This window comes from Trichechus manatus, unplaced genomic scaffold (assembly GCF_000243295.1).
Source record: "Trichechus manatus latirostris isolate Lorelei unplaced genomic scaffold, TriManLat1.0 scaffold00194, whole genome shotgun sequence".
Taxonomy (NCBI): Eukaryota; Metazoa; Chordata; class Mammalia; order Sirenia; family Trichechidae; genus Trichechus; species Trichechus manatus.
In genome coordinates, this window is record NW_004444130.1 from 1,017,442 (window position 1) to 1,042,895 (window position 25,454).

At 43.0% G+C, this 25,454-nt stretch overlaps 1 protein-coding gene across 2 annotated transcripts; it reads right to left on the bottom strand.

Moving 5' to 3' along the window:
- Window positions 1-1,187: 1,187 nt before the first annotated feature.
- MARVELD3 (MARVEL domain containing 3) lies at window positions 1,188-20,262 on the bottom strand. Of its 2 annotated transcripts, none has more exons than XM_004387786.2 (3): window positions 19,865-20,262; window positions 15,938-16,065; window positions 1,188-1,825 (listed from the first exon to the last, which is right to left on the bottom strand). In XM_004387786.2, the coding sequence occupies exons 1-3, from the start codon at window positions 20,260-20,262 to the stop codon at window positions 1,188-1,190; spliced, it is 1,164 nt and encodes a 387-aa protein (XP_004387843.1). The 2 variants fall into 2 exon arrangements, with proteins under 2 accessions (XP_004387843.1, XP_004387842.1); XM_004387785.1 differs by lacking the exon at window positions 1,188-1,825 and adding an exon at window positions 6,225-6,835.
- Window positions 20,263-25,454: the final 5,192 nt, after the last annotated feature.

Sequence of the window (25,454 nt, forward strand, 5' to 3'; positions counted from 1 at the left end):
TTAGCTATTGAAAAGCAAGAGACAATTAGAAAAAAAACTAAGAATGCATATTTCTAGTTGCATCTGACATGAACTGGTATGTTTGAGACTACTTACAAAGTATAAGAACAGCTATAAAACACTTTAGATTAAAATTACTGAAATAACTTTATTTTTAAGGTTCAATGTTGGTGATCTGTTACATTATGAAAACAATTGAGGGCAATGAGAAATTACTATCTACCTTTGACATCCTAGTCTGTACAGGACACTGGGGGAAGGCAGAAATGACAAAGCCTCCAATAAGCTTTTATAGTCTAGTAAAATTAACTGCTTTATCTTTTAAATCAGTTGAATAACAAGTTTAAGACAAGTTCATGAACTTTATTTCTTATTATTTAGAAACCTCATAGTTAAGAAAACTATAAAATATTTCAGGAAAGCGAACTTCAGTTGGATGACTTAAAAGTAACTGACTTGGAATGGCTAGCAGAAACAAAAACAAAAATAAACATTTCTCTCGGCCCTAATACAGAATCATGAGCAGGAACATGCATGCGTGCTAAAAGCATCTCAATGAATCAGGAATCCAACCTACCATCTCAAACAGAAGAATAGCTCCTTGGGACCCAAGGCAGTCCCAGTACACTGCTGTGCAACCCTCTTTATATGCAGAATAGTTTCCCTCTAGATAAGTCAGAATGTAATTACTCATTTAGAACTCAAATCACACAACTGCTTTTAAGATCCTCCCCCTGGGGCCAAATATGAGGGGAGATATGGCATGTTTCTTTTGATGACTTTAAATGGTTGTGATAGGTAAGATACTTCTACTGTAACACTGGACCTGCTACCCTCTGATGTGTAGTTCTCATCTTTCAGAATTTCTCTGGGGAGTTAGGAACTACCATTGTTCCGTTACCATTTGGTAAGAGAGTAGTAATACCATAAGGGTATACCCAAACTTCTGATGTTGCCCTTTGTTGGAGATAGTTTTCAAGCTCTCATCAGTTAGCTAACAAGGATTTATTGATCTCCTTTTACAGTAGAAAAATGAGACAATCATTTAGCTTTGTTCTGGTACCAAAAGGAGCATTCATGAAATCAAGTAAGCAAAAATAAAAAAAAATTTATCTAATATGCAATTTTAAAGGACCAGATTTTTTGAGAGAAACAATGAGGCATTGACATTTAGGTTCCAGAAGATCTCAAAGTATTCCAGACCACAGGTATTCTGGTGGATCACTGTAATTTCTGTGCTCTTCTTGGCTGTCTTTGTAGTGCTTCTGTTCTCGGTAGCTCCGTAGGGCCAGCACCATGCTGGCACCGTACATAATCACAAGAAGACAAGCAAAGGTGGCTGCTGCCCCATCAGTGCCTGCTAGCTGGCAGTTCATCCAGGTGAGACCCCTGCGGGCATAGAGCCTCTCTCTTGCTTTGCAGGTGTCTGTGGAATTAATCTGTAGAGCTACATGGAGATAAATGCCAATGCCTATGCAGTAGCCCACTGCCGCTAGGAGGCTGAAGGCAGCCTCCATGAGAAGCCACTTCCCAGACAGTTTTTTTAGGCTCTTGGCTCCTTGGAGTAAAACACCCATGGTGAGGACACCCAGCCCCAAAGAAACAGCCACGCCACCATATATCAGGGGTGCCCGGAGGACCGCGTACTGCTGGTCCAGCTGCCGAACCTGCTCCAGCTCAGTGCCCTCAAATGGTGAGTGATAGCTGTTCCCAAATCCACTGCCGCTGGTGAAGCTGGCACTGAATCCAGCAAGGACAAAGTAGGAGGCCACGATACACATGAGAACCATCCCATTCAATATCACCTCCACTATCTGTACCACACCTAGGAGGAGAGAGATTCAGGATTTAACACTGACAGTACTCACCCAGGAAAACTCTCCAGGTCAAACTACAGAAATACCACTGGTGACTTGATTTTAAGGTCATGATCCAATTCAATTTTAACATCCTTAGTTGGCCCCCTCCCCCCTTTTAAATATTCACGTTTGAAAAATCAAAGTACCACTCTGGAAAGTTGTTTGGCAGTTTCTTAAAAAACTAAACATACACTTACCATGCGACCCAGCAACTACACACTTAGGCGTTTACCCTAAAGAAATGAAAACGTCCACACAAAACCATGTACATGAATGTTCACAGCAACTTTATAACAGCCAAATATTGGAAACAACCCAAATGTCCTTCAATGGGTGAGTGATTCAACAAATGGTAGTACATCCATATCATGGAATACTACACGGCAATAAAAAGGAATGAAATATTAATATAACTCAAGGGAATTACGCTGAGTGAAAAAAGTCTCAAAAGGTTACATACTATATGATTCTACTTATTATAGCAATCTTGAAATGACAAAATAATAGAGATGGAGAACAGATCAGTGGTTGCCAGGGGTTAGCAACTGCTGGAAGGGGGAAGGGAATGGGTGTGAGTGACTATAAAGGGATAGCGTGATGGAGTCTTGTGGTGATGGAACAGTTCTGTATTAGGTTGTGGAAGTGGTTACAGGAATCTACACATACTAAAACTGCACAGAACTAGACACACATGCACAAGCACACACAAATGAGTGCATATAAAACTGGTAAAATCTGAATCAACTCTGTGGATTGTACCTGTGTCAATTTCCTGGTTTTGATATTGTATTATACAGTATGTACCAGTTACCACTGGGGAAACTGGGTAATACACAGGAACTCTCTGTACTATTTTTGCAACTTCTGTGAATCTACTTCAAAATAAAAAGCTTTTAAAAAATCAAAATGACATAAAAAGGTATAAAATGAGAAATTTCACTCCTGCCGCCATCCACCCTTCTCTCTACCCCCGACAGCTTTTTATTAGTTTCTAGCAGGGGCAGATTAACCAGTAAGCAAGGTATGCACATGCTTACTTGTGCTTATTTACTAATTTGTAGTGCACGATTTAACCTGTTTCTCACATCTGATACACCCACTGATTGAACCAGAATCCTACTGATGCGGACTGGGGCTAATCAACTGAGAGTTTCTTACAAGTTTAAGGAATATGCTTATTGGGTAATCCACCCCTGGTTTCTAGTATAACTTAACAGGGTTTTTTTTTAAGCAAATAAAAGCACACTCAAATCTGCCTTTTATCTCCCCCTTTCCCTGCTTTTTTCCCAAAAGGAAGCATATCATATACACTGTTCTGCATCTTGCTTTTTCCACTTAATATATCCTAGAGGTGTTTCCAGATCAGTTCCTAGAGAGTATCCACATTATTTGTTATGCAGCCTCCAACTCTATTGTGTGGATGAACCCATTTATTCAACCAGAATCCTACTGATGAGGACTGGGGCTGCTCACTTGAGAGTTTCTTACAAGTTTAAGGAATTTGCCATGAGACAGCGGGAGCCAACAGGTGAACAGGCTTAATGTGTCCTTGCCCAAGGTCAGCTTTCATTTGTTACTGACAGAAGACCCAGACTCTTCTTAGGTGTACTTCTGGGAGAAAGTCTGTCATTCTCTCAGGGTTCGGAGATGAGAACTAAGACAAAAGCATGATTATTGAATATCAAGGTCAAGTCTTTGTTTGCTCTTTACTGCCATGTGACCTTGGCCAAGTCATTCAGTTTTTCTAAGTCTTAGACATTTCGTCTGATAAATGAAAGTAACGCCTGCCTGTCTTATCCCACAGGGCTGTGGTGAGTCTTGAATGAAAGAAAGTACATGAAAATGCTTTGAAAATCATAAAATGTTATACAAATGGATGGTGTACTACTCAGTAACATTTATAAAATGGAAGGGGATTAGTAAGAGATTTAAGAAGAAATGGGACCCATTTATGAAAAAAAGGATGGATTCCCAGAAAGTAGGAAAAGCCTCTAACACACTAGAGGGTCATACTGAGCCCCACAATGTTTATAAACTGGGCAGTTAAAGACTGGAACTTCGGCAACAGCTACTGGGCTTGCTGATCCTATCTCCTGCTGAGCCCACACAAATTCCTACGAGGTCCATGGGACACAGCAGTCAAGGGCTCTGAGAGTTCAGAAACTACATTCCTCTAATTTAAAACTGAAAATACCATCAGACCAAAACATCCCACTCTCCACCCAGGCACTATGCGCTACAGGCCATTCTCTCCCTCCAGCAGAGTAAGTGGACTGACCCAAACACCATTCTAATTGATGTATAGTGGTAGCAAGTTAATCTCACCCCCTGAAGGTAAACAGGAATACTGTAGTACTACCAGATATAGAAAACCTGAACGTTGTCCTTCTGGGACTGATTCTGTCAAGATAGCGGAGTCACAATCTGTGCAACATATAACTGCTAGGATGAAATGGAATAAATCTAGATCTTGTCAACCACTCCACTGACTCCAACACTTGTGAGAATAATGGTCTTCTGCCAGGTCAGATGATATTGGTATGTTGAAGACAATTTGGCCACTGAATATTATCACAGGTACCTGCCAAGGCCTAGCCTGGCTTAGCTATCAATATCAAACAGGCCCAAGTATTTCCAAGCATGCTGTTAGTGCAGAAAGAATCACCCATCAGGAGGAAAGAAAAAGGGCAACTATCAGAGCTAGCCTTGGAAAAAAGGCCTGGTGATCTACTTCTGAACAATCAGCCATTGAAAACTCTGTGGAGCACAGTTCTATTTTGACACATGAGGTCACCACAAGTCAGTCTCAACTCGATGACAACTGATTATCAGAGTTTATTTTTATGAAGGATGGGACAAGTCTTCAAAAAGACAGCAGAGGGCTCTGTAGAGGAAAGTGGAGTGAAATAAAAATGGGATTTGTGTTGCCAATAGCTTCTTTCCTGTGAGACTGCTTTTGTGGCTGGTCATTTAATACTCCACATGATTATACATCTACTTCTGCCTTTGCATTGTAAATGTGGTCCTGAGAAAAACTGAGGAGATCAAATTAAATTTTTTAATTTCTAAAATAAAAATAATACATGTGCAGTCAAGCCGTGCATAAAATGAAAAATAAAAATCCATTCTCTTCAGAAGCAAATACTATTAATACTTTCTTATATATTCTTTAAGGAGCCCTAGTGGCACAGTGGTTAAGCATTTGGCTGCTAACTGGTAGGTTGGTAGTTCAAACCCACCCAGCAGCTCCACAGGAGAAAGACCTGGCAATCTACTCCCATAAAGATTACAGCCTAGAAAACCGTATGGGGCGGTTCTCCTCTGTCCTGTAGGGTCGCTATGAGTTGAAATCGACTCCATGGCACCCAACAACAACATGTATTCTTTGAGAAATTTTCTTATCATATGCAAGCACATATATGTATTTCCTTTTCTAAACCCAAATGGAACTCACCTTTTAAATGTGGTAAGTTGTATTTAAAGGAATAATAATATAAACATATTGTAAAGAGAACTATCACCTCCAAATTAATATTTCTCTTTGGATTTTTATTGGAGTCATAGAAAGCACACATTTATTTTTACCAAGAATATATTTTAATATTCCATAAGTCATAATTCAATGTGCAATAAGAACCCATGATATTGTCTGGCCAAAAGTTACAGACTGTTCTGTTGGGAAAGATTTGCAATTCTTTTCTTTTGGATGGATCCTGAATACCAGATGCCAGGTTTAATTCTTCATACAATGGTACATTTACAAGAGGTACAAAACACTTACTGAGCTTTCAAAGCAATTGTAAGGGGCTTGTAGAACAGCTTCTTTGCAACCCAGTGAATTAATTTGATTCCTCCTTCGTAGGTCCACGCCTAACTCCAACTGAATTTTTAGAGTAGTCTCCCTAGAAACCCTCTTCCCCTCCACCAGAGCTTTAAGGAAGTGGAAGAAATGGAGAGTGCAGTCTGGAAAAAATTCTGGGCTAATCTGCTTAAGACAGCTGTGTTTAGAAAAGTTAAGGCCAAAATCGTCTCATGTCTATGTGGGGCTTTTCATAAACGTTGAAGATAAGGTTCTTCACATTCACTTAGTTATTTCCCTTTGTTTAATCAAGAAGTGCCCTTTGCTGTAGCACATGCCTTTGCCCTACAGGTCTTGGGCTCCAGGCTTTGCAACTGTGGTTATTCAGTCACCGAGGACTCCAGAAACCAGACAATGCCACTCTGTGCAACCAGGAGCTACGCCCACTATACCAAAGTTGGCTTGTTAGTTTTCAAATGTTGACAAGTTCCATGACTAAATACTCATAAAAGAGGGTAGCTCAGAGTCACTTCCATCACTTCCGTTGGCAGGACATTTTAAAAAGCTTAAAACTCAAACATTTCTGCTGGCTTTTCTTTCAGCTTCCTGACTTTTCGGTAACCCCTTATGGCCACAACGGCACCGAGGGCAAAGACCACAATGGCCAGGGCAGCAAAGATGCCAGCTCCTATATCTCCCCCATGGAAACTGCAGCTGAAGCCACTGTACCCCTTGCTTTGGTACAGCGCTTCCCTCTGTTTACACACAGGAGAGTCGTAGGCAGCGGAGAGGTAGTGAAAATGGAAATACAAGGCCGGGATGTATGCCACAGCAATAAGCACATCCAGCAAGCCTTCAATCACCAGACACAGTGGGCAATGCCACGGGACCCGCAGGGCACCCATGGCGATGAGGAGGCAGCAGAAGGCCATGAGAGCTCCACTGTAGGCCATTGCCGCAGTGACTGTGGGCAGCTTCAGCTGGTAGAACTGGACGTCCAGCTGCTGGGCTTTCTCCCCGTCAGCACCATCGAAACCACTGTAAGCCCCTCCGAACTGGTAGTGGTAAATGCCCCCCAGGCTGGTGATGCCTGTGTAGCCCCCCGTGGAATTGTAAGATACAGAGCTGCAGGCCAGGATCAGCAAGTTCAGGAGAATCTCCAGCATTTGGCAGCAGGCTGCAAAAAAAGGGTGTATTACCACTTTGGGAGATGCTATTTAGTCCCTGGGTGGTGCAAAAGGTTAAGTTCAGCTACTAACCAAAAGGTTAGAGGTTCAAATCCACCCAGAGGCATCTTGGAAGAAAGACCTGGCGAATTACTTCTGAAAAATCAGCCACTGAAAATTCTATGGAGTGCAGTTCTACTCTGACACACACGGGATTGCCATGAGTTGGAATCAACAGCAACTGGTCTGTTTTTTAAATTTTTTTACTTAGCACTTGGAGACTCTTCCAACTTGAGGCTCACCTTCCCCCCATTAGCTCAGACCACCATCTCTGCATTTTGTCCCCTTGGAAAGCCTGGGTGCCTAATTGGCATTTGATGGTAGCTGGGAACTATAGTCTCCAGATGGTGTTAGAGATACTCTGGACTGAAAAGAGGGACTCTCAAAAGAGCAAACCAGCCTGCCCTAGGAGAAGTGCAAGAAAATGGTGGAAGAAATCAAGCCAGTCAGTTAGTAGAAAGAAAGGCTTCCTATGTAGAAGGGTAAGAACATGCCCCTTGTCCCTCAGCCCCCACAAAAAAAAAAAAAAAAGTTATCTCCTCTTTATATATGTTTTGTGGCTATCTTCAATTTGAAAGAGGTGACTTCTCCAAGTTTGAAAAAAAATCATAATATAGAGTCTAAAAAATATAATGACACTTGAAAAAAATGTGGACATTATACATCAAAAAGGTAACTGCAGTTCACATGTATTTGAAACATGAAAAATTAAGTTAATTAAACCCATAACACTTAAAATTAAACATATTGAAAGCAGAACACGAACAGATACACATATACCAATATTCATTGCAGCACTATTCACAGTAGCTAAAAGATGGGAACAACCTAAATGTCCCTCAACAGATGAATTGATAAACAAAATGTGGTATATCCATACAATGGAACATTGTTGTTAGGTGCGTTGAGTTGGTGCCGACTCATAGCGACCCTGTGTACAATAGAACAAAACACTGACCGGTCCTGTGCTGTCCTCATGATCATTGTTACACTTGCTTGAGCTCATTGTTGGAGCCACTGTGTCAACCTATCTCACTGAGGGTCTTCCTCTTTTTCACTGACCTTCTACTTTACCGAGCATGACGTCCTTCTCCAGGGACTGATCCCTCCTGATAGCATGTCCGAAGTATATGAGATGAAGTCTCACCATCCTCGCTTCTAAAGAGCATTCTGGATGTACTTTTTCCAAGGCAGATTTGTTTGTTCTTCTGGAAGTCCATGGTATATTCAATATTCTTCGCCAAAACCATAATTCAAAGGTGCCAATTTTTCTTCAGTCTTCCTTATTCATTGCCCAGCTTTCACATGCATATGAGGCGACCAAAAACACCATGGCTTGGGTCAGGGGCACCTTAGTCCTTAAAGTGACATCTTTGCTTTTTAACACATTAAAGAGGTCTTTTGCCGCAGATTTGCCCAATGCAATGAGTCGTTTGATTTCTTGACTGCTGCTTCCATGAGTGTTGATTGTAGATCCAAGTAAAATGAAATCCTTGACAACTTCAATCTTTTTTCCGTTTATCACGATGTTGCTTTTGGTCCAGTTGTGAGGATTTTTGTTGTCTTTATTTTGAGGTGTAATCCATTCTGGAGGCTGTAGCCTTTGATCTTCATCAGTAAGTGCTTCAAGTCCTCTTTACTTTCACAAGCAAGATTGTGTCATCTGCATATCGCAGGTTGTTAATGAGTCTTCCTCCAATCCTGATGCCATGTTCTTCTTCATATAGTCCAGCTTCTCGGATTGTTTGCTCAGCATACAGACTGAATAAGTGTGGTGAAAGGATACAACCCTGATGCACACCTTTTCTGACTTTAAACCACAAAGTATCCCCTTGTTCTGTTCAAACAACTGCCTCTTGATCTATGTACAGATTCCTCATAAGCACAATTAAGTGTTCTGGAATTCCCATTTTTTGCAATGTTATCCATAATTTGTTCTGATCTACACAGTTGAATGCTTTTACATAGTCAATGAAACACAGGTAAACATCTTTCTGGTAGTCTCTGCTTTCAGCCAGGATCCATCTGACATCAGCAATGGTATCCGTCATTCCACCTCCTCTTCTGAATCTGGTTTGAATTTCTGGCAGTTCCCTGTCGATGTACTATTGCAACCACTTTTGAATGATCTTAAGCAAAATTCTACTCGTGTGTGATATTAGTGATATTGTTTGATAATTTCCACATTCTGTTGGAATAGGCATAAATATGGATCTCTTCCAGTTGGTTGGCCAGGTAGCTGTCTTCCAAATTTCTTGACAAAGACAAGTGAGCACTTCCAGCGCTGCATCCATTTGTTGAAACATCTCAATTGGTATTCCATCAATTCCTGGAGCCTTGTTTTTCACCAATGCCTTCAGTGCAGCTTGGACTTCTTCTTTCAGTACCATTGGCTCTTGATCATATGCTACCTCCTGAAATGACTGAACGTCGACCAATTCTTTTTGGTACAGTCACTCTGTGAATTCCTTCCATCTTCTTTTGACGCTTCCTGCGTCGTTCAGTATTTTGCCCATAGAAGCCTTCACAATTGCAACTTGAAGCTTGAATATTTTCTTCAGTTCTTTCAGCTTGAGAAATGCCGAGCACGTTTTTCCCTTTTGGTTTTCTAACTCCAGGTCTTTGCACATTATAATACTTCACTTTGTCTTCTCAAGCCACCCTTTCAAATCTTCTGTTCAGCTCTTTTACTTCATCATTTACTCTGTTTGCTTTAGCTACTCTACGTTCAAGAGCAACTTTCGGAGTCTCTTCTGACATCTATTTTGGTGTTTTTTTGCTTTCCTGTCTTTTTAATAACCTCTTGCTTTCCTCATGTATGATGTCCTTGATGTCATTCCACAACTCGTCTGGTCTTTGGTCATTACTGTTCAGTGCATCAAATCTATTCTTGAGATGGTCTATAAATTCAGGTGGGATATACTAAAGGTCGAACTTTGGCTCTGGTGGGCTTGTTCTAATTTTCTTCAGCTTCAACTTGAGCTTGCATATTAGCAATTGATGGTCTGTTCCACATTGGCCCCTGCCCTTGTTCTGACTGATGATATTGAGCTTTTCCATCATCTCTTTCCACAGATGTGGTTGATTTGATCCCTGTGTAGTCCATCCAGTGAGGTCCATGTGTACAGTCGCCGTTTATGTCGGTGAAAAAAAGTAATTGCAATGAAGACGTCATTGGTCTTGCAAAATTCTATCATTTGATCTCCAGCATCATTTCTATCACCAAGGCCATATTTCCAGCTACCAATCCTTATTCTTTGTTTCCAACTTTCGCATTCCAATCACCAGTAATTATCAATGCATCCTGATTGCATCTTCAGTCAATTTCAGACTACAGAAATTGATAAAAATCTTCAATTTCTTCATCTTTGGCCTTAGTGGTTGGTGTGTAAATTTGTCATTATTAACTGCTCTTCCTTGTAGGCGTATGGATATTATGCTATCACTGACAGCGTTGTACTTCAGGCTAGATCTTGAGATGTTCTTTTTGACGATGAATGCAACACCATTCTTATTCAATTTGTCATTCCCAGGAGAGTAGACCATATGGTTGTCTGATTCAGAATGGCCAATACCAGTCCATTTCAGCTCACTAATGCCTAGGATATTGATGTTTAATTCGTTCCATTTCATTTTTGATGATTTCCAATTTTCCTAGATTCATACTTCCTACATTCCATGTTCCTATTATTAATGGATGTTTGCAGCTGTTTCTTCTCATTTTGAGTTGTACCACATCAGCAAATGAAGGTCTCAAAAGCTTGACTCCATCCACATCATTAAGGTGGACTCTGCTGTGGGGAGACTACTCTTCCCCAGTCATCTTTTGAGCGCCTTCCAACCTGAGGGGCTCATCTTCTGGCACTATATCAGACAATGTTCTGCTGCTATTCATAAGGTTTTCACTAATTTTTTTCAGAAGTAGACCGCCAGGTCTTTCTTCCTACTCTTAGTCTGGAAGTTCAGCTGAAACCTGTCCACCATGGGTAACTCTGCTGGTATTTGAATACCAGTGGCATAGTTTCCAGCAACACACAAGCCCCCACAGTATGACAAAAACTGACAGACAGTGGATGCAACTGAATATTACTCAGCCATAAATAGGAAACCCTGGTGGCGTAGTGGTTAAGAGCGATAGTGGTTAAGGTCGGCTGTTCAAATCCACTAGGTGCTCCTTGGAAACTGCATGGGGCAGTTCTACTCTGTCCTATCGGGTTGCTTTGAGTCGGAATTGACTCAACAGCAACAGGTTTATAAAGAGAAATGAAGTCCTGATACATGCTACAACATGGATGAACCTTGAGGACATCATGCTAAGTGAAATAAGTCAGTCACAAAATGATAAATATTATATGCTTCTACTTATATGAAATATCTAGAACAGGCAAGTATATACAGGCCTAAGGTTATTAGTGGTTATCAGGGGTGGGAAGGAGGGAGGGGGAAACAGGGACTCATTGCTTAGAAGACACTGAGCTTCTGTTAAGGGTGATGGAAAAGTTTGGAAACAGATAATGGTGATGGTTGCACAACATGATGATGACAATTAACGCCACTAAATTGGACATGTGAAGAATGTTAAAATGGCAAATTAAAAAAGAAAAGAAACATATTTGTTTTATTGTTCTTAGATTTTAACTCAGTAAATAACTTTGTTTTCTTTAGTTTCCCCTAAAGGGCACATCTCTTGGGCTATAATATTTTCCCAGACCTGGATTCTTTCAGGGCCCTTGGCTTCTTTCTGTTGGACAAGGAAAGGGCTCCAGGTCTTCCACTAAAGCTGGGTGCTTTTCTTAAAATCAATTTTATTAAGATATAACTTATACTCAATAAAATGCACCCACATTAAATATACAGTTTGATGAGTTTTGACAAATGTGTATACTGTGTAACCATAATCAAGATACAGAACATTTTCATTAACCCAGAAACTTCCCTAGTACATCTTTGCAATCAATCCCCTACCCTTCCTCCTCAGGCAACCACTGCTCTGCTTTCTTTTGTTATACATTAATTTCGCTTTTTCTGTGATTTCATATAAATGCAATCATACATACTCCGTTAAGTCTGGTTTCTTTTGCTCAGCATAATGTAAAACTGAGTGCTTTTGAACTGGAAATCGTACATGCTGGAATGGTTCTGATGTGTTAGCTGACTTCTTCTCTGGTGAGGCATGGCTGTCGGCATCTCTCTGGCGTTCAGAGAACCAGATTTTGTGCCTGGTTCCAGTTGGTCTATTTCTGAAGCTGGTTTACATATCTCTAATGGAAATTATTCACTCTCAAGTATTACCTTTACACTCTACAATTTTCCCCCAAAATGTAAATAGCTTTATTGTTTTCTTTGATTATAAAAGCTACACATACTTATTGTAAAAAAAAAAAAAAGTAGATAAAACAAACATATAATGTAAAAATTGTCTATAAGCCAACTGATAAAAAATAATCACTATGAACATTATATATATTTTTTTCTGGACTTTTCACTCCCTATAGTCACAATTTTTGTTGTTTATTTGCTTTTAGGTAAGAACAAAGTCCTACTGTACCTACTACTACATAACTTTTTCACTTAACAGTATATTGTAAACACTTTTCTATACAGTAAATATAAATCTACTTCATAATTTTAAAAGATGTATGTTGTATGTTGTTGTTAGGTGCCATGAAGTCGATTTTGACTCATAGTGACCCCATGTGACAGAGTAGAACTGTCCCATAGGGTTTTCTAGGTGGTAATCTTTATGGGAGCAGAGCACCAGGTCTTTCTCCCGAAGAGCATCTGGGTGGGTTCAAACCACCAACCTCAAACAGTAGCCGAGTGCTTAACCGTTGTGGCACCAAGACTCCTTAAAAGATGTATAAAATACCACAATCAGTTTAAATAATTGCACTGTAAAGGAGAGTCATTCTCTGAACGTTTTGCTCTATGGGAGAGTTTATCATCAGTGTGGGTAGGATTAGGGCCCACACCTTATTCCTGTTTTAACTTTAGTAGAAACGGAAAAGAATCACAGGCTGGGGGAAATGTATCTTTTTTTTTTTCAATAAAGTATCAGTTTTTTTAAAAAAGGGCCAGAGGCTCTCCAGGTCTTTTATGTACACAGATAGCCCCTCCTTGCCCCTTGAAGGAATCTGGCTCTCTGGGTCATCACCCCTCCCTCTCCTAAGAACCAGTAGTTCATTTTAGATCATTCCTTGCTCCCTTTGTTGTGACTCTGGCGCAATCATTCAGATCTGTTAATGTGTTAACACTCTTAAAGTCAATTGTGTTTTGAGGTCTTGAAGTAAGCTCAGTCCAGATAAGTTCTGACTTAGGGTATTAAATAAGTATTTTAAAAAGGAGGATTGAGAATGTAGGTTTGGGGGAAAAAAATTCACAACTTTCCACACTGAACCTTTCCAGCGTGATTACAAGTGCTCTTGGCAGTGGGAAAACCAGTTGTCATTGAATCTTTTCCAACTCATGGTGACCCCATGTGTGTCCAGAGTAGAACTATGCTCCATAGAGTTTTCAGTGGCTAATTTTTTGGAAGTAGATCACCAGGCCTTTTTTCAGAGGCAGCTCTTGGTGGACTTGAACCTCCAACCTTTCAGTTAGCAGCTCAGTGCTTAACCATTCGCCACCACCCAGGGACTCTGGGCAGTGGGAAGCCGGCTGTTTTCCCCGCCTGACTCTGATGGACTGTAGTCTCAACTCCTCCAAAGCTAAAGTTCCAAATCAGGAAACTGTCCCTCTGAAATTCAAACTTAAAACACTCTCAAAATCTAAATCTCAAGGCTGTGAGTGAGAGGCAGACACTACTCACTACAGAGATTACAACTTTCTTGGGAGAAAAATAAATTAAACTTTTTAAGTTAAGGCTGGAAGCTGAATGCACGTCATCCCCTCTGGGCACTAAGCATCTAAAGGGGAGAGGGAAAGGGCAAAAGGGAAAAGAAGCTGCTCCAAATGCAAAGTGGGGGAGATAGGGAGGGGAGCCTGGAAATGTGCCTTCTTACCAGGGAACTTGTAACTCCTCACCTGCTGTCCAAATAACAGATGAGCACAAGCTACATACACACAGAATTCCCTGGTGACCTTTTACATGCATCGTGACATCTGCACTAGCCTTTTGTCTGATCTTTATATTCAGCCCCTAAAGGTTTTACCATCTAAGTGGTCATGCCCCTAAAGTGAATTTGGGACACTCTCTTTTGACTGGTCATCTCAGTGTTTCACCGAGCTTACTAAGAGTGAATCACAGACCCAAACTTCAGGCTTCCTTAGGAAGCTTGTAAAAGCTTCCCACTTTTACAAGTTTGTAAACGCTTATAAAAACTCCCACTTTTACAAGTCTGCTGGAGGAGAAGATGATTTCACTGATAAGGAAAGGAAGTCACAAAAGATCTACTCGATGATAGGCTCAGAATCTTCTGGTGACCTTTATCTAGGCATTTATTTCCTGCTTGAAACAAGTTCCTGGTCTTTAATGACTGTTTCTTTCGAAACAACGCAGTATTGTGTTTCTGTGGATCCAGAGTTCTTTATAAGCTCTCATTTGTCAGTTTCCACAGCTGAACCATCCTCTCACCATCTAGACTCAGAAACCCAACCTCCAGGCTCAAAGCCAAATAGCCAGAAGTAATCAAAGCTAAATCAAGGTGTGTTTGGTCAGAAGCCTCAAACCCTGCTCTCTACTCTTGGTAAATCAATCACGGGGAAAACAATCTCTCTATGGAGAAAACTGCTAACCAGTCTATGACTTATTTCTGTTATTTATTTCATCAAGAAAAGGAGAAAGGACAGGCAAGTAAGCCATTTCAGGCCTTAGAGTCAGATTCACTTTCAATTCCAGCTCTTTCATTTACCAGCTGTGTGACTTTGAGTAACTTACTGTACCTCTTTGAGCCTCAGGAGTTGTTGAGAGAACTAAAGGCAATGAGGTGGTGCCAACACATGTAAACTAGAGGGAGGATCCTTGTACCTGGGTTGCCCGGAGCCCTTTAATGAAAGTCCCTTGTAATCCTATAATCTCATACATCAGTGTAGTCATCCTAAAATACATTTTCAGGTATGAGCTCTATGATTTCTCTCCCTGAGGCTGGGATGCATTCCCCCTTAGTCATGCACAGCTTAGAAAGTGTCTCACCAAATCATGTGAGCCATAAGGGCTCACTCTGACAAACCAGATTTTCCTCATTGCTGGCAAGGCCAGGGCCAGGTGCTAGGATGGGAGCCTTGGGAAGCCACGTTTGGAGCTGATACATGATACTGTGAAAGCCAGAACTTTATGATACTGCTTTGTTTTTCCAGGTCTTGTGGGTTTTCTGCCTTTGACAGGGTGCAGTCTTACCACTTTTCTATCACTGTCTATTAGTGAAAAATATTTGAGTCTTCCTTCTCTGAAACAGGTTCCGGCTTTCACAGGTTTTACTATATTACCTAATGAGTGTTTTTCAAACTATGGATCATTATAAGTGTGGTTTTTGTTTTGTGTTTGTTTTTAATATAACAGAAAATAACAGAAAACATCAGAGCACTTGGTATGTCATAGACTAAGTATTGTTTCATATTTTTATTTCAGTGCCTGTGTATGTGTTCTTGGTCTTCATGTAAATTATATTTCTTACTTGAGTCTCAGTCAAAAAGGTTTAAAAGACACCGATCTAGTGTTTGGGATCAGATCTCCAAGGGGACTGTCTGACCTTGATCATGTGGCTTGACTTGCAATCCAACTCCACCTTGCCGAGGCCCCCCTCCAAAAGCTGGCAGCTCACAGCCAGTTCTACCTGGAGTTCTACCTGCAAACCACAGCAGATCGACCTGGAGCCTGAAAGTTACCTCACCAGGCCCCGGGCATGTTTGAGGAGAAGCATGGGAAATCTAGCAGCACTTTTCAGACATTCTTATCTTTTTTTTTAAGAAAACAAAAACCTCCCACAAGTATGGAAATTAAAATACTAGGAACCAAAAAGGGAAGTCTGCTTGAATTTTTGTTTCACCAGCTAAGATCACCCCTTCCAGGACCAAAGTGAAGGTAAAGGGGTCGAATCACCTGCAAAATGGCTCACCTCTTGCAGTGCACAGGTATCTGCATTTGTGACATTCCAGGAGTCCCTCAGCCTCTGACTGGCAATATTCCACTTCCTCTTGTCCAGGCCTGGGGTTGGAGAGCACGTATCTCCCAGAAGCAAGTTCACTATAACCAAAAAACATATGTGCCATTGTTGTTAGTTGCTGTCAGTTTATTGTCACTCATGGCGACCCCACACATGCAGAGTAGAACTGCTCCATAGGGTTTTTAAGGCTGTGACTTTTCAGAATCAGATCACCAGGCCTTACTTCTGAAGCACCTCTGGGTGAGTCTGAACTGCCAATCTTTCAATTAGTATTCCAGCGCTTAACCATTTGTGCCACCCAGGGACTCCCTACATGCCATTACCAAAAAACCAAACCCACTGCCGTCAAGTCGATAATGACTCACAGGGACTCTACAGGACAGAGTAGAACTGCCCCATAGGGTCTCCAAAGGAGCCCTGGTGGTGCAGTGGTTAAGCGCTCGGCTGCCAACTGAACAGTCAGCAGTTCGAACCCATCAGCTGCTCCGGGGAGAAAGACGTGGCAGTTTGTTTCCGTGAAGATTATATCGCTTGGCGACAACGGGTACAGGGTTTCTAAGGCTATAATCTTTGCAGAAGCAGATTGCCACATCTTTCTCTGCAGAGCGGCTGGTGGGTTCAAACTGCCAACCTTTCAGTTAGGAGACAAGTGCTTAACCACCTCACCACCAAGGCTCCTTTATTTGCCATCAAACCCAAAACCCACCGCAGTCAGGTCTATTCCAACTCATAGCAACACTGTAAGACAAGTAGAATTACCCTATAGGGTTTCCAAGGCTGTAAATCTTTACAGAAGCAGACTGTCACAACTTTCTCCTGCGGAACAGGTGGTGGGTTCAAACTGCTGACCTTTTGGTTACCAGCCCAGTGGTTCACCACTGCACCATCAGGGCTCCTTACATGCCATTAAGCAAACCCATTGCTGTTGAGTCGATTCTGACTCATAGCAATCGTATAGGATAGAGTAGAACCGCCCCATGGGGTTTCCAAGGAGTGGCTGGTAGATTTCAACTGCCAACATTTTGGTTAGCAGCTGACCTCTTAACCACTGCACTGCCAGGGCTCCTACATGCCATTCAAAAAAACCAAACCCGTTGCCGTCGAGTTGATTCTGATTCATAGTGACCCTGTAGGATAGAGCAGAACTGCCCCGTAGGGTTTCCAAGGAGTGGCTGGTGGATTCGAACTGCTGACCTTTGGGTTAGTAGCCTGAGCTCTTAACCACTGTACCACCAGGGCTCCTACATGCCATTAGGGAACCTCAAATTCAATGGCTTGTTTAGTATTAAAACTCTTGGCTCCTCAGGCTGGGCCCAAACATCAAAGAATGTGCAGAACAGAAACAAAACTCGACACAGTATTTCATATGCCGGAGAAGTCTCTGGTTTAGTGGCCCAGAACATTAGTTAGCACTTGCTCAAATGCTGCAAACTAACCAGGTGACATATCCCGTAATCCAGGAAACCGAAGACTGCCCATGATGATGGTTGGTCAGCCTGTAGAAGCTATCTAACCAGGTGGCTGTGAGCCACCTTCTTTGTCAGTTTGAGTTCTCAGTTCAACAAGACTAGGCCCCTTCAAAATTCGTTTGCATTCACAAGACTCTGATGCCCAAGAGGGCATACTCTTCCCTTATTACTTTGGAAAGACCTGAATCAGCAATAATTCTCTAGGCATATGGGTGATAAACTGACAACTGATGATATGACATCTTCATATGATCTCTCCCTCTTCCCCTGCCGGCCCTGGTCCTTTCTGTTCCTTCTTTTCCCCCTTTATCTGGCATATCCTGGGTCTCGTCCAAGATTCACTGAGGGGGAGGAGGGTGGGGAGGGGGGCTGCATTCTACTCACTGAGCTCCAGGGAGCTTTCTAAAACATAGATCCCTTCCTGTCTCTCTTGGGTTTGAAGTCCTTAAACCCTCATGCACTAGGATTAAAATCCAAGCTTTTAGCACAACACAGGAGGCCCTTGCTCCATTCTTTGCACTCACATCTTTGCACTCAAAGACCCACCATAGTGAACTGCCCCAGCCCTCTCCGAAACGACCTGCTCTCCCAAGCCTCTGGGTCATTGCAGAAGCTATTCCTCTGGAAGATCTTTCATCTTCCTCCCCTAGCCTCACCCCTTCTTACTCCTTCTCCAGAACTCAGCCTTGAGGTGATCTCCTCTGGGAAACTTTCCTGGCTCCTTGGTCTGGAAAATCAGGAGCCCTGCAGTGGCATGTTTCACACGGTACTGCAACTGGCCCATTTATCTGTCAGTCTCCTATACCACACTCTGAATACCTGAGAGTAGGTCTCTGAAGCTCCCCAATAGCTAGCCCATCCATTAAATGGAGGAAGGACAGAAATAAATTGCCCTTTGGTTCAAAACACAACTGCCTGTGAGCAAAAGCATTCCCTCCACTAGCTTTTGAGGAATGGGGGTGGGGGGGAGTTTAGGGACTGGGTATCCAGTTTATAAAAAACCCGTTGCCATCAAGTCAATTTTGACTCATAGCAACCCTATAGGACGAGTAGAACTGCCCCATAGGGTTTCCAAGGAGTGACTGGTGGATTTGAACTGCCGACCTTTTTGGTTAGCAGCTGAACTCTTAACCAGTGCACCACGAGGGCACCATGAAAACCTAAAAATGTAGCTCTGGATTCTCCCAGAAGTCACACAGTTACAATGCAAAGTGGCTTTAGTTGGGAAACAATAGTGCCTATGACTGTATCTGGGCACACCCTTTGTCATTCTAGTTGGTTTTAGATAATGTAACATAAACTCAGGATAGCAGCTTTCCGGCTGCATGCACCCAACAGGGAGAGAGACTGGCAGAACTGTACAAGTCCCACAGCAGAGAGGAGCCTGACTCCTCCTTAAAGAAGACAACAGGTGTCAAAAAAGCAGAAATCAGTAATCACCCCAGTACCTGTCCATCTCCTTGTTGAACCGTAAACTCTGAGCAGGCAAGGGCAATATCCCATCTGTTCACAGTCTGCAGTGCCCGATAATATGAGCATTTAATAATATTTGTGGCATTAGACGGAATGCTAGATGGAAAGATGACCAACTCCCTAAGAGGTGGTGGTGGGTGGGGGACTACATCTCTCTTCCTCGCATCCATCCCTAGATCCTTTCCTAGCTCACAGTCTTCCAGAACATCATAATGCTTTCACCTCACAAAAGCTTATGGGAACTCTCTGTATTCTACAAGCAGGGATGGCAAAATTTGTTCATTCAGGAGGGTGGGGTCTCAAACAATCATTGGATTTAAATGAGGCTGCCCAGAAAGACTTCACTGGCCAAGGGGATCTCTGCCCTTCAGCAGGGAGTTTTAGGTAGATTTAGTTCTATGGTTAAAAGTGTGGCTTCTCCTAGTTGTCTTTTTAAAATACATATACTCTGGGATGGGTAACACATTAAACTACTAGCCCTTCATCAGGATGATTTTATCAGGCTTTGCCACCAAGAAATAGCCCTTTGAAAGTCGGGGAAAGTTGATTTTGGAACACGGGACAAGGATCTGGTGCCCAAGGGGCAGTCCTGTGAGCACGTGGGGGTAGAGGGCAGGGAGGAGCCACAGGTTAACCCCACCTACCTAATCTCCTTCCCACTCCTTCCTTTTCCTGTTCTGAAGACCTCTCTTCCTCTTTACCTGATCCCCCGACGCTGCCACTGCTAAGAAACATTGCTCTTTGTTAATCGGGTTCGAGTCAAGAAGTGGGGGCACCGTAAGGTCCTCCTTCTCTCTCAGGTCACCTCTAGGAGTGCAAAAGGGAGGAATGGTACTGTTTTCCTTTAAACCGACTTCCAGGGCAGTCTGGCCTTTGACCCAGGCTTCCTCTGTCCAGAGGTTGCAAGGCCTCCACTCCCCCAGCAGCCCCGCCTCACCTGTCTGGTCCTTGACGCCCCAGGCCCTCCTTCCTCTTTGGTGGCGGCTCCGGGGTTTCCCAAGGCTCGGGCCAGGGGGGCGGGGCTGCGTCCCAGGTTGACCTCAGGGGTCCGCCTCTCTTCCGGCTTTGGCGGGACTTTTCCCAAGCTCTTTGTTCATCTCGGTGATGGCCCTCGACCCTATGTCTCTCCTGCCGTGGGTCTCGGTCCCTCCCCCTGTCCCAGTCCCCTCGGCGGTCCGCGTCCCGCTGCCCGTCCCCGTCTTTCTCCCGGCGCCGGTCCCCGGGTCTGTCCCGCTGTCGCTCGGGGCGGTGGTCTCGGTTCGGACGGGGGTGCCGGTTCGGGTCCCGCTCTCTTGGTCGGGCCCTGGATTCGCGAGCCCCCGAAGGCTCTTCCATAGCCAGGTTCCCAGTCCCCACCCGGGAGAGACCCGAGGGCAACAGCCAACCACAAGTTTCCCGGGCAGGTGGCCAAGCCCAGGGGCGGGGCGGGGAGGGAAACTCACCTGCGCGCACGCGCACACGCGCTGCCTCCGTTCCAGGCCGGGAGGGGCGAGCGCACATGCCAGCAGGGGGCGCAGCGGTGCACCGCCCGGGGCCCTGCGGAATTGAGAGACGCTTCCAGCCTGCGGGGTTGCGGGGGGGGTGGTGGTGAGGGGGAGCGGGGTGGGGGGGTTTGCTACTCTAAACCCAAGGGAGGGACGACGACTGTCTGCCGTGCCCAGTATACCCTAAAAATCCCCTCGCCGACTCTGCAAAGTGCCTAGGAAAGCGAACTCTAGCCACCTCAGGTGACTCAATTTAGCACCTTGGGTTTGCTTTCACGGAACGTAGCCATCCACTGTAACACCCACCTACTATTTGAGAACCAGCCTGTTAATATGTTAGTTTTCAATTTTCCATCCCAAAGGAGAGCCTAATGTAAGAATAATCCAAATATTTACCTAAAAAAAAAAATGAACATTTCTATTATTTTGTGTGTGTGTGTGCATTCTACGGCATTTAGGGGTAGAGGTTTTACCTTCTGTTATGGATGGAATTGTGTCCTCCAAAAAGATATGTTGAAGTCCTAATCCCTGTGACTGTGACCCTGTTTGGGGAAATAGGGTCTTTCTTTAAAGATATTATCAAGTAATACCAGAATAGTGTGGGTCCTAATCCTATGTGACTGGTTTTTTATAAAAGAGGAGAGCAGACAGAGTCAGAGTCACAACACACGGGAAGACAGCATGTGAGAATCTATCTGCAAGACAAGGAACTCCAAGAAACCCTTGGGGCTACAGAAGCTGAAAGAGGCAAGGAAGGATCTCCCCTTAGAGTAGACAGAGAGAGAGCATAGCCCTGCCAATAGCCTGAATTCAGACTTCTAGCCTCCAGAACTGTGAGAAAATAAATTTCTGTTCTTTAAAGCACCCACTTGGTGGTATTTTGTTATGGCAGCACTAGGAAACTAAGATACTTTTCCAATTCGGTTTTGTGAATGGCTTCGTTCAGCCATTCCCTACAAGGGAGACAGTCCTTGGGTGTGTAGATCAAAGGGAAACCCTTACATATTCCCTGTGTGATCTTCTGGCCCCCTTTCTTCCTCAGAACATCCAGTGCTTGTCCTCAGACAGGAGACTCAGGTGGCAGGAGACACTTCTGACCCAGTTTCCCTTCAGGGGCTCTGGAAGAGAAACGAAGCCTGGAGACAGGGCAGAGCTGGCCAGCAGGGGGCAGCACAGGCTCAGGCTGGGATGAGCTCGCCTTGCTGCCAAGAGGCACCAGGACCCTCACCGAAATCATACGGACCTTTTTCCTCAGTCTGAGCACTTTCTTGCCCATCTCAGCCTGGGTGACTATAGCTCTCTCAGCACAGGTGTAGTAGATAGCACGCAGTTCAGTTTAGTTCAACATTTCCTGAACTTCACATAATGCATATGGGGCCTTGGGAAGTTGCTCGACCTCCATGTGCCTGAGAGTCCTCTTCCACAAAATGGAGATAATAATTGTACCTTCCTCGCAGGATTAGTAAAACACCTGCAGCAATGCCTGACAGATATTAACCCGTTGCTGGTGAGTTGATATCACTTTGAATCATAGTGACCCTCTAGGACATAATAGAACTTCCTCAGAGGGTCTCCAAGGGTGTAAACTTTACAGAAGCTGACTTCCACATCTTTCTCCTGTGGAGTGGCTGGTGGATTTGAACCACCGACCTTTCAGTTAGCAGCCAAGTGCTTAACTACTATGCTACCAGGGCTCCTTCTGACAGAGATTAATACTATAAAATTATTTGTTATTATTATTGTCATTGTTATTGTTTGTCAGGCATTGTGGACTCAAAAATGGATGATAGGCTTTGCCCTCAGCTCACAACCTAATGAGAGAGACAGATAACATTGTATAATACTGAGGAGAAAAAGACGTACGGATGGGGTGTGAATGGATTACGGAGGCAGAAGTAACCAATAACGCGTTCCCAGAGGAGTGGGTGCTTGAGGATGACTTTTAGGTATGAGTAAGACAGAGGAACCTGGGGCTTGAGGAACCAAGGCAAGGGAAAACATTCCAAACAGAGAGCAGCAAATGCAAAGCACAAACCTACAGGTATGTTTAGGGACCTTCAAGCTCAAATTTGACCGTTTGACCAAAGCACTAGGAGCAGGTGGAGGGAAAACAGACCAAAGAGGTAAATAGAGGACAGATGATAAAGACTTTGAAAGCCAGGCATATGCGCTCGGACTTATATAGTGGGTCTGTTTTCTCCCAAGCAAGCACACACAATCCCCACTGGGATATAGAGAGAAAATATTAGAACTTCTGTTTGATTTGTAAATATTCTCTTTTTGGGAATTTATTTTTGTGTGTCTGTTTTATAATATAAACAATAATATTAGTGCATTGGTACATGAATATAATTAATAAATAAACATTTGCATATTGGAGTGCATGCTAGGTTCATAACTACAGGCCTTGAGGACCCTGCCCAAAGATGACTTTTAATCAGGGAAGTACCTAAGTCAAATGTGTTATAGAAATAACATTCCAGAATATTCTGGAGGGAGAGCAGGCCCCAGCCAAGGCCTGGACATTGGGATGGAAAGAAAGTGGATTTGAGGGATATTAAGGAAGGACAACCGTCTAAGTACGAAGGTGCAAGTGATCAACAATGCCAAATGTCAAATATTGTTGTTGTTACGTGCCATCAAGTCAGTTCCAACTCATAGCTACACTACGTACAACAGAACAAAACACTGCCCAGTCCTGCGCAATCCTCACGATCGTTGTTATGCTTGAGCCAATTGTTGAAGCCAATGTGTCAGTCCATCTTGTTGAAGGTCTTCCTCTTTTTTGCTGGCTCTCTACTTTACCAAGCTTGACGTCCTTCTCCAGGGACTGATCCCTCCTGATAACATGTCCAAAGTACGTGAGACGTAGTCTCACGATTCTTGCTTCTAAGGAGCATTCTGGTTGTGCTTCTTCCAAGACAGATTTGTTTGTTCTTTTGGTAGTCCATTGTATATTAATATTCTTCACCAACACCATAATTCAAAGGCATCAATTCTTCTTCAGTCTTCCTTATTCATTGTCTAGCTTTCCCATGCATATGAGGCGATTAAAAATACCATGGCTTGGGTCAGGCGCACCTTAGTCTTCAAGGTGACATCTTTGCTTTTTAACACTTTAAAGAGGTCTTTGCAGCAGATTTGCCCGGTACAATGTGTCCTTTGATTTCTTGACTGCTACTTCCATGGTGTTGATTGTGGATCCAAGGAAAATGAAATCCTTGACAACTTCAATCTTTTCTCCATTTACCACGATGTTGCTTATTGGTCCAGTTGTGAGGATTTTTGTTTTCTTTATGTTGAGGTGTAATCCATACTGAAGGCTGTAGTCCTTGATCTTCATCAGTAATTGCTTTAAGTTCTCTTCACTTTCAGTAAGCAAGGTTTATCATCTGCATATCGCAGGTTGTTAATGAGTCTTCCTCCAATCCTGATGCCATGGTCTTCTTCATATAGTCCAGCTTCTTGGATTGTTTGCTCAGCATACAGATTGAATAGGTATGGTAAAAGGATACAACCCTGATGCACACCTTTCCTGACTTTAAACCACACAGTATCCCCTTGTTCTGTTCAAATGACTGACTCTTGATGTACGTACAGATTCCTCATGAGCACAATTAAGTGTTCTGAAATTCCCATTCTTCACAAAGTTATCCATAATTTGTTACGATGCACACAGTCAAATGCCTTTGCTTTGTCAGTAAAACACGGGTAAACAACTTTCTGGTATTCTCTGCCCTCAGCCAGGATCCATTTGACATCAGCAATGATATCCCTGGTTCCACATCCTCTTCTGAATCCAGCTTGAATTTCTGGCAGTTCCCTGTTGATATACTGCTGCAGCTGCTTTTGAGTGATCTTCAGTAAAATTTTCCTTGTGTGTGTTATTAATGGTATTGTTCAATGATTTCCACATTTGGTTGGATCACTTTCTTGGGAATAGGCATAAATATGGATCTCTTCCAGTCAGTTGGCCAGGTAGCTGTTTTCAAAATTTCTTGGCATAGATGAGTGAGCACTTCCAACGCTGCATCCGTTTGTTGAAGCATCTCAATTTGTATTCCGTCAATGTCTTCAGTGCAGCTTGGACTTCTTCCTTCAAGCACCATCAGTTCTTGATCATATACTACATCCTGAAATGGTTGAACGTTGACCAATTCTTTTTGGTACAGTGACTCTGTATTCCTTCCATCTTCTTTTGATGCTTCTTGTGTCATTCAATATTTTCCCCACAGAAGCCTTCAAGTCAAGGCTTGGATTTTTTCTACAGTTCTTTTAGCTTGAGAAATGCCAAACGTGTTCTTCCCTTTTGGTTTCCTATCTCCAGGTCTTTGCACATGTCATTATAATACTTTACTTTGTGTTCTCGAGGTGCCCTTTGAAATCTTCTGTTCAGCTCTTTTACTTCATCATCCCTTCCTTTGGCTTTAGCTACCTGATGTTCTACAGCAAGTTGCAGAGTCTCTTCTGACATCCATATTGGTCCTTTCTTTCTTTCCTGTCTTTTTGATGATCTCTTGCTTTCTTTATGTATGACGTCCTTGATGTCATTCCACAACTCGTCTTAGTGTTCAACCCATCAAATCTGTTCTTGAGATGGTCTCTAAATTCAGGTGGGATATACTCAAGGTTGTACTTTGGCTCTCAGGGACTTGTTTTAATTTTCTTCACCTTCAACCTGAACTTGCATATGAGCAGTTGATGGTCTGTTCCACAGTAGGCCCCTGGCCTTGTTCTGACTGATGATATTGAGATTTTCCAGCATCTCTTTCCACAGATGTAGTCGATTTGATTTCTGTGTAGTCCATCCGGCAAGGTTCATGTGTATAGTCATCATTTATGTTGTTGAAAAAAGGTATTTGCAATGAAGAAGTCATTGGTCTTGTAAAATTCTATCATGCAACCTCTGGTGTCGTTTCTATCACCAAAGTCATATTTTCCAACTACCAATCCTTCTTGTTTCCAACTTTCCCATTCCAATCTCCAGTAATTATCAATGCATCCTGATTGCATGTTTGATCAATTTCAGACTGCAGAAGTTGG